The sequence below is a fragment of the Passer montanus genome, unplaced genomic scaffold (genome assembly GCF_014805655.1).
Source record: "Passer montanus isolate IOZ18808 unplaced genomic scaffold, ASM1480565v1 scaffold53, whole genome shotgun sequence".
NCBI lineage: Eukaryota > Metazoa > Chordata > Aves > Passeriformes > Passeridae > Passer > Passer montanus.
In genome coordinates, this window is record NW_024370263.1 from 5,163,303 (window position 1) to 5,175,883 (window position 12,581).

Genomic DNA, 12,581 nt, shown 5'->3' on the forward strand with positions numbered 1-12,581 from the left:
GCGATATCTCGGTGGGCGGGACCTAATTAAGGGCTTTGCGGCCCCTCGCGTCCCGGAGGTCTCGCGAGAACTCGGCGCGCCCGCTGGGCTGAGTGGCTCTAAGTCTCGCGAGATCTGGGGCTGGCGGGCGCCTGAGGGGAAGGGGCGCTCTGGGCGCCGTGAGGGGAGCGGCGAAAAGGAGCCGCAAAGTCCGCTCCGCTCCTCCCCGAAACCGCACCCTGGGGCGCCTCCCCGGGCAGCCGCACCGCCCTCACTCGGCCCACAGCCCCCGCACTCCTTCAGCCGCGCTGGGGCCGGGTAGCGGCTGGAGTGCCGCGATTACATCAAAGCACAGCGGGCAGGGCAGGGCGAACCCTTAAAAATAACCGGAGCAGGAATTTGTGTGTGCTTGGGCTCACAGCCGCGCTGGGGCCGGGTAGCGGCTGGAGTGCCGCGATTACATCAAAGCAACACAAGCACAGCGGGCAGGGCAGGGCAAACCCTTAAAAATAACCGGAATTTGTGTGTGCTTGGGCTCATCGGCACAAACCTCACAAAGGTAGGGCTGACTGCACTGAGACAAGAAATGTTTATTTGGAGTGGCTACAACCAGCAGGACGGAACAAAAAAAGCACTTTTTCCTCAGATTTCACACTGCTCCCTGGCCCAGGTACACAAACTCCGTTCACTTTGCTCACAGAACAGAAACAGTTCAAAGGACAAGGGTTATAGACCTAATTCTGTTATTTTCTATTCTGTAAATCCCCCTAGCCTAAAGAAGCATTTAAATGATTTCTCAGGGAAAAGAAGCTTGTTTATCAGCTGGGGATGTGAAGATCACACCCCTCTCCTCTGGGTGAGGGCACCCACACAACACATTCCCAAAACGTACCCAAAGTAACCGTCCCACCTTGCTAGTGCTCACCAAATACATTTGGTATTTGAAAAAGATAAAGCCAAGTAGGTTTGTTTCTTTTTTTTTTTTAACAAAAGCTCCTCGAGACACCTAAAAAAAAACACCTCTTACTGCAGAGTTACGTATTTTTGCATACTAAATTTCCTGTGTTCAGCTTTGTGCGCCGTGAAGCTGCATGGTTATTTTCAAATCTCTGGAGAATGTTGCTGTCCTTTAGGAGTTCTTCTGTGGGATTTTGATTGTCACCTAGAGATGCTTTGTGCGCCGTGAAGCTGCATGGTTATTTTCAAATCTCTGGAGAACGTTGCTGTCCTTTAGGAGTTCTTCTGCGGGATTTTGATTGTCACCTAGAGATTTAGAAAAAAAAAAAAAAAAGAAAAGAAAGAAAAAAAAAGAAAGGGGAAAAAGTTACAAGTTGCCAAATTTAAAAAAAAAAAAAAAAAAAAAAAAAAAAAGAAAGAGGAAAAAGTTACAAGTTGCTTTTTTTTTTTTCTTTTCAGGGGTATTCACTGGGATGGTGAGAGGAAAAAAAAAACCAGTGTATGCCAGTCAGGGGCAGGTTTGGAGACTGGGAAGGCTCAAGGTTTGGGTCCCAGCCCACAGCGAGGGCACGGGCACACTGTGGGGCTCTGGGGACAGCCACACTCACGTTTTTCACCTCCACGTACGCCTCCAGGCCGTACTCCCCCAGCTCCCTGCCATTGCCAGAGGCCTTGTAGCCCCCAAAGGGAGCCTGGGCGCCAAACACGTCGTAGCAGTTTATCCTGGAAGGGGAAAAGGGAAAAAAGGGAGGGTGAAAGGGAAAGCTGAGCTGCTCCGGGGGGATCCTGAGGGAATCTGTCCATCCCAGGCAGCAGGAGGGGTCAGGCAGGACAGGGATCCACCCACAGCTCTCATCACCAGGAGCCAGGCTGCCCCTCAGCTGGCACTGCCAGGGCTCCCTCCCTCCCTCCCAGCAGGAATTCCTTCCCAGCAATTCCCTGTCTCCTGTCCCTCATCCCCTGTCCCCACTCCCTGTCCCTCATCCCTTGTCCCCAGTCCCTCTCCAGCTCTCCTGGAGCCCCTTTAGGCCCTGCCAGGGGATTTAAGGTCTCCTTGGAGCCTTGTCCAGGTGAACACACCCAGTTAACCATTCTCATAGGAGAGAGGGACCAGCCTAAATAAATAAATACCTATTAAAAAAAACAAATATCCATTCCCTGTCTCCTGTCCCTCATCCCCTGTCCCCACTCCCTGTCCCTCATCCCTTGTCCCCAGTCCCTCTCCAGCTCTCCTGGAGCCCCTTTAGGCCCTGCCAGGGGATTTAAGGTCTCCTTGGAGCCTTGTCCAGGTGAACACACCCAGTTAACCATTCTCATAGGAGAGAGGGACCAGCCTAAATAAATAAATACCTATTTAAAAAATTAATATCTACACTAAGAATCTATAAAATATCTATTTAAAAATCTATGAAATATCTATTTAAAAAATCTATGAAATATCTATATAAAAATCTATAAAATATCTCTATAAAAATTATAAAATATCTATTTAAAAAGTCTATCCAAAACTATTAAAAATCAATAAAGCATCTATATAAAAAATCTATCCAAAACTATTAAAAATCAATAAAGCATCTATATAAAAAATCTATCCAAAACTATTAAAAATCAATAAAGCATCTATTTAAAATCTATAACATCTATTGAAAAATCTATTGAAAAATCTATAAATATCGATAAAAATAAATATCTATACATATTTATAAAAATAAATATCTATAAAATATCTATTTAAATCTATTAAAAATATATAAATACCTATAAAAACCAAATACCTATAAAAACCAAATACCAGTTAAAATAAATATCTGTTAAAATTAAATACCTATAAAAATAACTGCCGGGGGTGCCGGCGCTGCCGGGGCTGCCGGGGCTGCCGGGCTCACCAGACCGTGCCCGCCCGCAGGCTCTGCGACACGAAGTTGGCCTTGTCCAGGTCCCGGGTGAACACGGCGGCGGCCAGGCCGTACTTGGAGTCGTTGGCTCTCTCGATCACCTCCTCGATGGTTCTGAACTTGAGGATCTGCATCACCGGCCCGAAGATCTGCAAAAGGCCAGCAGGGGACACGGGAACGGGGCTGCAGCGCTGAGGCACACGGGGGGAGGAATTCTGGGTCTGGGTGAGTTAGTCTGGGTCTGAGCTGACCCAAATACCTATAAAAAATAAATACCTATAAAAATAAATATTGTTAAAATTAAATACCTATAAAAACCAAATACCTATAAAAATAAATACCCAAATTTAACCTCGTTCCCACTACACCTGACATTCTGCCATGACCCCGAGCAAAGCCCAGATAAACCTGACCCAGAGAGAGCCCCGTCTGAGCTGACTTAGTCTGGGTCTGAGCTATTCTAGGTCTGAGATAGAACCTGGGGCTTTTGCACCAAGAAGGGAAAAGTGCCACTGTCTTGGTTTCAAAGACAAGTGTTTGCTGAGGAAGGCAGGAGCTTCTTTTTGCAGTGGAAAATGTCAGCTTTTCTGAATTATTTTAATTTTGAAATTAAGGGGCTTTCAGGCAAAGATATGAGGGTAGGAATAACAGGTTTTTTACTAGTATGTATAAATAAGGAGAAAAAAGCCCTATAACTTCATAGGAAATTAAATAATAATAAAACCCCCCTATAACTTCATAGGAAAATTAAAATAAATAGTAATTTTAAAAACCTACCTCAATAGGAAAATTAAAATAAATAATAATAAACCCCCTATAACTTAATAGGAAAATTAAAATGAATAATAATAAAAACCCCTATAACATCAGAGGAAAATTAATATAAATAATAATTTTTTAAACCCTATAAAACTTAATAGGAAAACTAAAATAAAATGCAGGAGTACAAAAACACTGACAGGGTCAGAATATAACCCTGAGGGTTATAACCCCAGAATATAATGAGGTTATATTCTCATACATATTCTCTCTCCTTGTCATTCAGAGTGATTGAATGGTAATTTCAGTCCTCCTGAAGTGACAGATGCAGTTCTGTTAAAGTAGTAATCTTATAAAATGATGTCGTTTTCTTCTAGAAGTTTAGTAGTAATATCTATAAATAAAATTAATCTATACATTTATCTATAAATTTCCTCTAGAAACCTAATTTGAAAAGCTGACAAGCTAAAAAATTTGAGATTTAAAATACTAATTAAGAATGCTTAGCTCCTCCCCCTAAGTAAAACATCTCACAAATAAAATGATGTCACTTTATCAATCGTGCAATAAAACTCAACAGCTCATTAACAAAACCTACCCCCTAAAATAAATAATTAATTAAAAAACCAAAACCCACTGCTGCACTTAGTTTTAGGAGCTATTAACCAAACAGATACTTTTATTTGCATGTCCCAGTGCAGCCTGGAGAGCTGCAGCACTCACCTCCTCCCTGGCGATGGTCATGCTGTCCTGCACGTCCCCAAACACCGTGGGCTGGATGAAGAAGCCCCTGTCTGCAGCGGGGCTGCCACCACACAGCAGCTTGGCTCCCTCCCTCTGGCCCGTGCTGATGTAGCCCAGGATCTTCTTGAACTGCTCCTCATCCACCTGAGAGGCAGCAGGGACACAGGTCAGCTCCCCTGGGAACGGGTTCCCCTCCAGCCGTGCCTCACTGCAGCAGGCTGCCAAGCAATCTCCAAAGGGAATGGTCATTTGGAAATGGCAGCAGCCCCAATGGTTAATTAACCCCTCCCTCCTGCACCAGTGATAATGGGCTCTGTTCAAACTGGGTTAATCAGTGGGGCCAAGGATAGTCCCACTCTAATCTACACAGAGACTGGGACAATTCCACGAGATAACAGCTCAGGGCAGTTCCTGCTCCCACCTGAGGGCCCTGCTCGGTTTTGAAGTCAAAGGGGTTTCCAACCACCCTGGCCTTGGCCTTCTCCACACTCCTCTCCACAAACTCGTTGTAAATGTCCTCCTGCACGTAGGTCCTGGAGCCAGCACAGCAGCACTGCCCTTGGTTGAAGAACAGGGCAAAGTGGGCTTGATCCACAGCCCAGTCCACTAGGAAGAGGAGAGAAAACAAATAAGCAAACAAACCCAACCAGACCTGTGATTTTTTAGCACAGTTATCACAGAGACTGCTGGGGATACAAAGTCCTTTCAGTTGATAGCAATTGCCATGGGTTGGAGGGCAGGAGTTGCAGATTTCATTCTTCATTAAAGCACCCCAGACTACAGAAAAATATCTAATCTGAGGCAGGTTACAGTCCTCATTGGAAATTATCAGGTGTTGAGGATAAATTTTCTCCCTTAACTGCCACATAAAAGCACGTGTTGGCTCATCAAGGCCAAAAATGAGTTTATATGCAAGGGATGAGGGAAGCAGGACTTCATAGGAGAAGAAAATAATGGTGTGCTCCAAGAGAGCACACCATTAACAAAACAAAAAACAAAACTGGCAAGGGATGAGGGAAGCAGGACTTCATAGGAGAAGAAAAGAGTGATGTGCTCCAAGAGAAATGGAAACAAAACTGGAGCAAGGGCTGGAGGAAGGTGCTGAAACAATTAATTTTTTGTTGTTGATAACAGAACTACCCAGCTCTGGGAAAAGAAGTGGGAGTGGAGAATTGCTTATTCACAAATGCAGCAGCTGCAGCAGGAGGCACAGAGTGGTGGTGTCAGGGCTGGAGCCTCACACAGGAGAACTTCCTTTTCCTTTCGAACAAAACTGGAGCAAGGGCTGGAGGAAGGTGCTGAAACAATTAATTTTTTGTTGTTGATAACAGAACTACCCAGCTCTGGGAAAAGAAGTGGGAGTGGAGAATTGCTTATTCACAAATGCAGCAGCTGGCACAGAATGGTGATGTCAGGGCTAGAGCCTCACAGAGGAGAACTTCCCTCCAGCTCTGGAAGAAGCCAAGATCAAACATTGCCCAGCAGCTACTCACTGTCTGCATCAGACATGATGATGTTTGGGCTCTTTCCCCCAAGCTCCAGGGTCACCCTCTTGAGGTTACTCTCTGCTGCAGCCTTTTGGATCAGGTGTCCAACCTGCAGGGAGAGCAGAGCAGGTGTTGGGATTAACTCCCACATCAGCAGGAGGGCTCTGGGTTTACATCTCAGTCAGCATTTAATGTTAATCCTCATTGTCAGGGCTTTGAGTGCCCAGAGTTTCACCTCCAATAAGAAACAGGTCAGGGGAAACAATAGGAAATATTCTAAAGAAAGAAATCAGAACAAAAGAGTCTTACCTAATGCAAATACACATCTCACACCCTGGAATGAGCTTTGCATGAGGTGGAGAAGGCAAAGCACCTCCAGTGTTGCACCCAGCCATGGGATATTCCTGTGCAGGGCTGAGGGTGCTCCCTTACCTCGGTGGAGCCGGTGAAGGCCACTTTGTCAACGTCCATGTGCGAGGAGATGGCAGCTCCTGCCGTGGGCCCGTAGCCAGGGATGATGTTCACCACGCCCGGGGGGAATCCAGCCTGGCAGTGCCCAGCAGGACACAGCAAAGTTATTCCTTTTACAACCTTTCACTCCTTCCCTGTGTTTGTGACACTCAGGAGAGCTCCCACAGCAGCTCCTTTCCTCCTTTGATTTCTCCTTTGATTTCTCCTTTGATTTCCCAGGGCTTCACTTTAATGCTGTTTGCAATAACCAGGACAATTCCTCTTCCCACCCCACGTCCCCAGCACAAGTTGAGGTGTGTATGCACACAGAAATACAGATATATGTTCACTTTCTGATCACCCTGAAGTTCATTATCTAATCAAACCTCAAAGAGTCCTTCCCCAATCAGGACTTACATCATCTGCACATGCATTTATATGAACAAGGGAGTTTTTTTTGATAAATCAACCCAGCTTTCCTGCAGACAGCCCTTCCCTGCTCCTGTCTCCAGCAGTGATGGAATCCTGGCCTTGTCCTCACCTCTTTGATCAGACTGGCCACATAGAGAGCACTGAGAGGGGTTTGCTCTGCCACTTTCATCACAACCACGTTCCCAGTGGCCAGGGCAGGCCCCAGTTTCCATGCTTGCATCAACAGTGGGAAGTTCCACTGAAAAACACAGAGAGATTTGCTAGTGTGAACTTGAAAGTTTCTGATTAGTCAGTAATGAACCAGTGAGCTCAACTCAAATCAGCACTTAGGGAAGAATCTTGGATTTTTCCTCATCACACAAAATTTCGGGGTTAATTCTAGGCTGCAGTTTAAACTTAATTGTGGTTCTGAGTCCGGTAATTCCCATAAATGGACTTAAACCCCTTGGGGTTTTTTTAATCAGTAGATACAAAGTAAACCTCACTCAGCCCTTGAAATCAACAGGCAGATCTGCACTCCCAGGGTGAAGTGCAAGGCCAGCTTTGCTCACCCCTGGGAGGAAGCAGTGGTTGGCAACAGAGGGGAACTTGCAGCACAACACTGAATTCTTGCAGCCCTGCAGGAACTGCTGCTACATTTTACTCACAGGGATGATCTGCCCACAGACTCCCACGGGCTCGTGTCTTGTGTAGCAGAAGAAGTCTCCGTCTAACGGGATGGTTTTGCCATGGAATTTATCGGACCAGCCTGCAAAGTATCTGGAAACAGTAACAGTTTGGTCACTGGAATTAAAATAACAAGTCTGCTGCCAACAGAAAATAAAAGAGGCTTCTTCTTCTGTTTCAGTCACTTCGGACACAGCGGAGGGCAGGTTTGGGATTTCTTTAAATCCCAAACAGGTGATTTAAAGAATGGACAGTAAATAGAAATATTTGTGTCTCCCATTGCAATTTCTATGCTGTAACAGATGACCACCACTTGTGTGACTTGGGGAACTCAGTGGAATTACAGTAAAAACTAAACCCAAAGTGTCTGATATGAAACCATCAGTCAGACCCAGACCCCACAGTGCCTGATTTGGAGGTAGCTGAACCTGCAGAGACTCAGCACCATGGGCCAGCTGTGGCCTCCAAACCCACCTGAGACATTTGACCACCATGTCCAAATCCACCAGGTAGGAGATGGCGTAGGGCTTGCCATTATCCAGGGTTTCCAGGGCCTGCAAAGACAGCAGAGTTTCCTGAGGAGCTGGGGGGAACTCACGTGCACAGCCCTGAGTCAGTTCTCAGCTTGCAGCCTGGATCTGTCCTGCACCTTGGCCTTTTGCTCTCAGCTTGCCAAAAGTGCCTCCCCTCCCTCTGGGAGTGTGTCCAGGTGTGAGCTGGGGGTGAAGCAGAGGACACAGCCCCCAAGGATCCCAGCCCAGCAGAGGACACGGCCCCCGGGAATCCCAGCCCCCCGGGAATCCCGCCCCGCACTCACGGCCAGGTAGGCGCGGTCCCGCTCGATCAGGTCAGCCAGGCGGTTCAGCAGCTTCCCGCGGTGAGATGCATCCATCCTCCTCCAGGGAGAGCCCAGCTGGAACGCTGCCTTGGCTGCCTTCACTGCCTTGTCCACATCTGCCTGCGGGGGAGCCCAGGCAAAGGGTGAGGAAGGATTAACCAGCCCCCCTCCCTCTCTGGAAACAACAAAAGCTCTCCCTGCTGTGCGGGAGAAAACAGCCCGCAGCCAGGCAGCACAAGAGCTGCTCCTGCCAGGCTCCTGGGGGGAGAACCTGCAGCCTTGGCAGCTGCCCTGCTGCACGGCACTCCTCAGTCCCAGGGGAGCACAGGGGTGCAGCCCTGGGCCACTTTCCCCACTTTCCCACCCAGGCTGCAGCCGTGAGGAGGAAGCAGCAGCAATGGCAGAGGAGCAGATGGGTGCAACAGCTGTGCAGCCACAACCTCTGCCTGTGCTCACCCTCTGTTATTTCAGCTACACAGAGAGCAAATATCATCAGGTTATTTCTGCAATGTCACCTGCTGGGTTAATATTTGCATCCTAGAATGAGGCATGGAAAAAGCTCTGGGAGTCTACTTTTGGGACTTTTTCAGAATCCAGTCCAAAGGAGTTTTTTTCCTTGATCAGCTGTCTCTGCTCCATGATTTTGTCCTGACAGGGCATTTGCTGGTTCCTACCTGGTTCTCTGTCCTGGCTTGCTGCAATGGTCTCGCCAGGACAAGCCAGGCTGCCACAGAGAAGCAAACAACAAAGGGTTTCCCTCACTCACTCCTCCCTTAGGGAACACACACAGGTTTCCAGACTGTAGAAAAAACCCCAAATTGCTGAGAAACACCACCTCAGCTCTGCCACAGACTCCCAGGAGGGCCTTGCATAAGGCAGGTGATGATTACATGACTTTATTCCCTGCCATTTCTCTTTTTTTAAGCAGTAGTCAAGGAAAGACACAAGCAGCACTTGACATGGTATTTACACAGATCAGACACTGCTGCAGACACGGAGCTGCCCAGGTGGGACTTGGGCTGGTGCCTCCCTCTGCAGCCCCCCTGGACTTGCTCCCCTGGAGAACAAACCCATCTCACCCCAGCAACATTTACCTTATCGCCCTCAGCCACCTGGCAGATGACTTCTCCCGTGGCTGGGTTGATGGTGGGGAAGGTTTTCTTGCTGACTGCATCATGCCATTCGTTATTTATGAAAATCTGCAAGGAAAAAGCCAAGCAGGGTGAGCCTTCGAGCCAGATCCCAGGGAAATCAGGGGGAGCTTTGCTTCTTTGATGGCATCTGAGGAGCCTGGTTAATTAAAAGAGCTTAACTTGACTTGTGTGGGCTCCAAACCTGCAGCAATATGAGGGAGATACTTTAGCCTAAAAGCACACAACACAGCCTCAAGTGAATAAAAGAATTCACAGCTCAGCAAACAGCACGTGAGTTGGAAGGGCTTCCCATCTTGGTGGGTCCTTGCAAAAGCTGGAAGCCTGGCTGGAGCTGTGCAGGAGCATTGGGGAGCTCAGGAGACTGAAGAGTGGGAAACTGCTTTAGGCACAGACACTACAGTGAGCTGATTTTGTCCAGAGCACCAGAGCTTTTACAGCATTTCTTACGAGTCTTAAGGGTGTTTTCCAATCTAAATGATTCTGTTATTCCCCAGATTAACCAATTTTAGGCTTCCCATGCACCAGAACCAGGTGCTAACAGCAGTTTTTTACCAACTCTTTCTTTCTAAGGGTATTTTTTTTTTTCCAGGTCTGTGGCAAGAGAACGGGAGTGCAAAGATCGTGGTGCTCGCCAGGAACTTGCAGAACGCCCAGACAACCACCAAGAGCCTGGGCACAGCCAGCGGGGAAGGAGTGCCCGGGTGCCCTGGAACGCTGCCTTGCAGCAGCACCTCGCACAGGTGACCCCACAGGATTCTCCTGGGACAAGGCTCCAGTCTCTGCAGATAACCGGCCAAGCACCTTCCCTTCCCTGGTGCCCTTCCGCAGAGTTTTTTCCTTGCGTTGTTCGCAGCGATGCGGGATTGCCGAGCCAGCCGAGAGCAAGGGGCAGAGCCCGGTGCGCGCCCTGTGCCCCGCACCCAGGGTTCCTCTTTCCCACGGCTTTGGGCCCAAATCCCCGCTGCTCCGGGCTCACCCGGGCTGGCCCGGCCCCGCACGGAGCTCGATCGCGGACGCGGAAGCCCCGAACCCCCGGCCCGGCTGGCCCGGGCTCCCGGCGCGGCCATACCTTGTTGTAGGCGATGTCGGGGCGCGGGTTGGGCGCCGGGATGGGGGAGGCGGCAGCGGCCGAGAAGGGAGCCCGGAGCAGGGCCGGGCAGAGCCGGGAGCCGCGCACCACCGCCCGCAGCATGCTGAGCTCAGCTGGGCCGGGCCGGGCCCCGCCAGCCGGGACAGCCCCGCTCGTCCCGGCCCCGCCCGGCACGGCTCGGCACCGCCCACCTCGGCCCGCCTGGCACGGCGCGAGCGGAGCCAGCTCGGCGTCCTTGGCTCGTGTGGAATAGGCTCGGTCCTGCTCGGTTCGAGCAGCACGGTTTGGCTCGGCTCGGCTCGGCTCGGCTCGGCTCGGCCCGGCCCGGCTCGGCCCAGCTCAGCACGGCCCCGCTCGGATCAGCTTGGTGTGGCTCGGCTGGGCTCGGCACAGCTCAGCACCGTTCGGGTCGGTTCAGCTCCGTTCGGTTCAAATCAGGCTTGGTTTGGTGCACAGGGGCTGCCTCATCGTGTCCAGCATTGTCCCTGTCCTGGTCCCTGTCCTTGTCCCTGTCCTGTCTCTGCCATGTCCCGGCCCATACCCAGGCAACTTTGTGCCTAATTGCAGGCAACAACTAGGAGAAAAAAGGGAAAAAACAAAAAGACCCAGAAACCTCTCAGTTGAGCTGGTTTTTTTTGCGGGAAGGTGGAGGGGGAATTTGGGGACCTGCACTCCCGGTTCCACCGATGTGCCACCACTACCGTGCACCCAGGCACCCAAAAAACCCTCCCGTGTGTAGGGGCAGTGGAGCAAAGCCAGGGAAGTGCTTTCACAACCGCGAGTTTCTCGGTGAATGCAAATGAGAGGCTTTGTGAAATCCCTCCCGACAATGGCTAAAGGCCTTTTCCTCTGGTTTGTTTTAGATGCCTTGTGCAACTGCAGCGTGTCCAAGTGCAGATTCACATGCAGGGGACAGAGGTGTGCTTGGGTATCATCAACATCACCAAGGAAGCCACAGAACAAAAATACAGAGAGGTTTTTAACCTCTGTGAGAAAACGACCTGTGGTATTACCCTGTATGAGAGACTCAGTGAGGAGTCTGTGAAGGGGGACAGGGATGCCTCTGGTTCACTAAAGGGGACAGAAAAATTGTAGAATATGTGAGTTCAGGAATAGTTTCACCCGCTGTCCTGGATGAGCCAGGTCGCTGAAAGTCTTGCTGGAGGTTCCAGCATTTGCACTTTCCAGGCATTTCTCTCCTGTTCAGGGAGTGTCAGCCCAGTTGTGCAGGGAGGAACAGCTCAGCCCAGAGAGGGCAAAGCCCCGTCCCAGGTTATCCAGCAGGACATGGATTAGGGTGAGCATTTCCCTGATCAGCTGAAAAGAAATCCTCTTGTGCTGGGTCTCAGCCTCCCTCACCCTTGTCCCTTGCAGGGTGCTGGATTCCCGGGCAGTGGCTCCTGGGCAGCCCTTCACAAAGTGGCACTCACAAGGACCTCTTGTTCCGAGTGTTCTGCTCCTGTCACAGCCCTGCGCGTGTCAAACCGCCCGTGGGGGATGCCAGACCTGTTCTCCCTGCACAGATGTGCCCGTGTGTCCCGAGGGAGCGGCTCAAGGTGTCCCCAGGGCACGTCTCAGAGATGAGCTCCAGCTCGGGGCTCTCCGAGTGTCCTTCTGTGCAATCCCGGCATGGACAACCACGGCACCGGGCACTAGTGCGTGTTAAAAAAAGCCTGTGGCTCTCTCGAGCAGCCCCTTCCCTCCCCTCAGCGTGGCGGCAGATCCAGCAGCACCAAAACCCCCAGGGCTGTCCCCTGAGCCTGCCCCAAGGAGGCGGGAGGGGCAGGAGTCAGGTGCCTGCTGGGAAACCATCCCAAATATCTGGGCTGGGCAGAGACAGGCTCAGCTCCCTCCCCCTTCCACAGCAGAGCCAAATGCCCGAGGCTGAGGTGGAATTTCACCCTGGAGCTTGGGAGAATCCAAGGCTCGGGTTACCGGCTTCCCTTCAGCCTCTTGGACCTTGTGCTGAGAGGCAGCACGGCCCCCAGGGCTCTCTGCAGCACCCTCGTGCCCCTGAGGGCTGCCAGGTGGTGCCAGCCTGGGCACATGGGCTGGGAGCTGCACCCACGCTGGAGGAGCAGGAGAACCCAAAAACCTTAGCCAGTACTTTAATAATTAATAACACAACAT

General features: G+C 50.3%; 1 protein-coding gene and 1 long non-coding RNA gene across 4 annotated transcripts; one reads left to right on the forward strand and one right to left on the reverse strand.

Annotated features, from left to right (window-relative positions):
* Window positions 1-549: 549 nt before the first annotated feature.
* ALDH2 (aldehyde dehydrogenase 2 family member) lies at window positions 550-10,600 on the reverse strand. Of its 2 annotated transcripts, none has more exons than XM_039724908.1 (13): window positions 10,431-10,600; window positions 9,302-9,406; window positions 8,187-8,327; window positions 7,844-7,923; window positions 7,351-7,462; window positions 6,813-6,941; window positions 6,254-6,367; window positions 5,828-5,930; window positions 4,756-4,940; window positions 4,314-4,478; window positions 2,823-2,980; window positions 1,545-1,659; window positions 550-1,141 (listed from the first exon to the last, which is right to left on the reverse strand). In XM_039724908.1, exons 1-13 carry the CDS (start codon window positions 10,551-10,553, stop codon window positions 1,109-1,111), a joined length of 1,563 nt encoding a protein of 520 aa, XP_039580842.1. In that variant the 5' UTR covers window positions 10,554-10,600; the 3' UTR covers window positions 550-1,108. The 2 variants fall into 2 exon arrangements, with proteins under 2 accessions (XP_039580842.1, XP_039580841.1); XM_039724907.1 differs by lacking the exon at window positions 550-1,141 and adding an exon at window positions 1,143-1,242.
* Window positions 2,924-12,531, forward strand: LOC120509799. Of its 2 annotated transcripts, XR_005629345.1 has the most exons (4): window positions 2,924-3,056; window positions 4,287-4,500; window positions 9,951-10,101; window positions 11,826-12,531. It is a non-coding gene; the product is annotated as an uncharacterized LOC120509799 (long non-coding RNA). The 2 variants fall into 2 exon arrangements; XR_005629344.1 differs by lacking the exon at window positions 11,826-12,531 and having other exon boundaries at window positions 9,951-10,415.
* The last annotated feature ends 50 nt before the right edge of the window (window positions 12,532-12,581 follow it).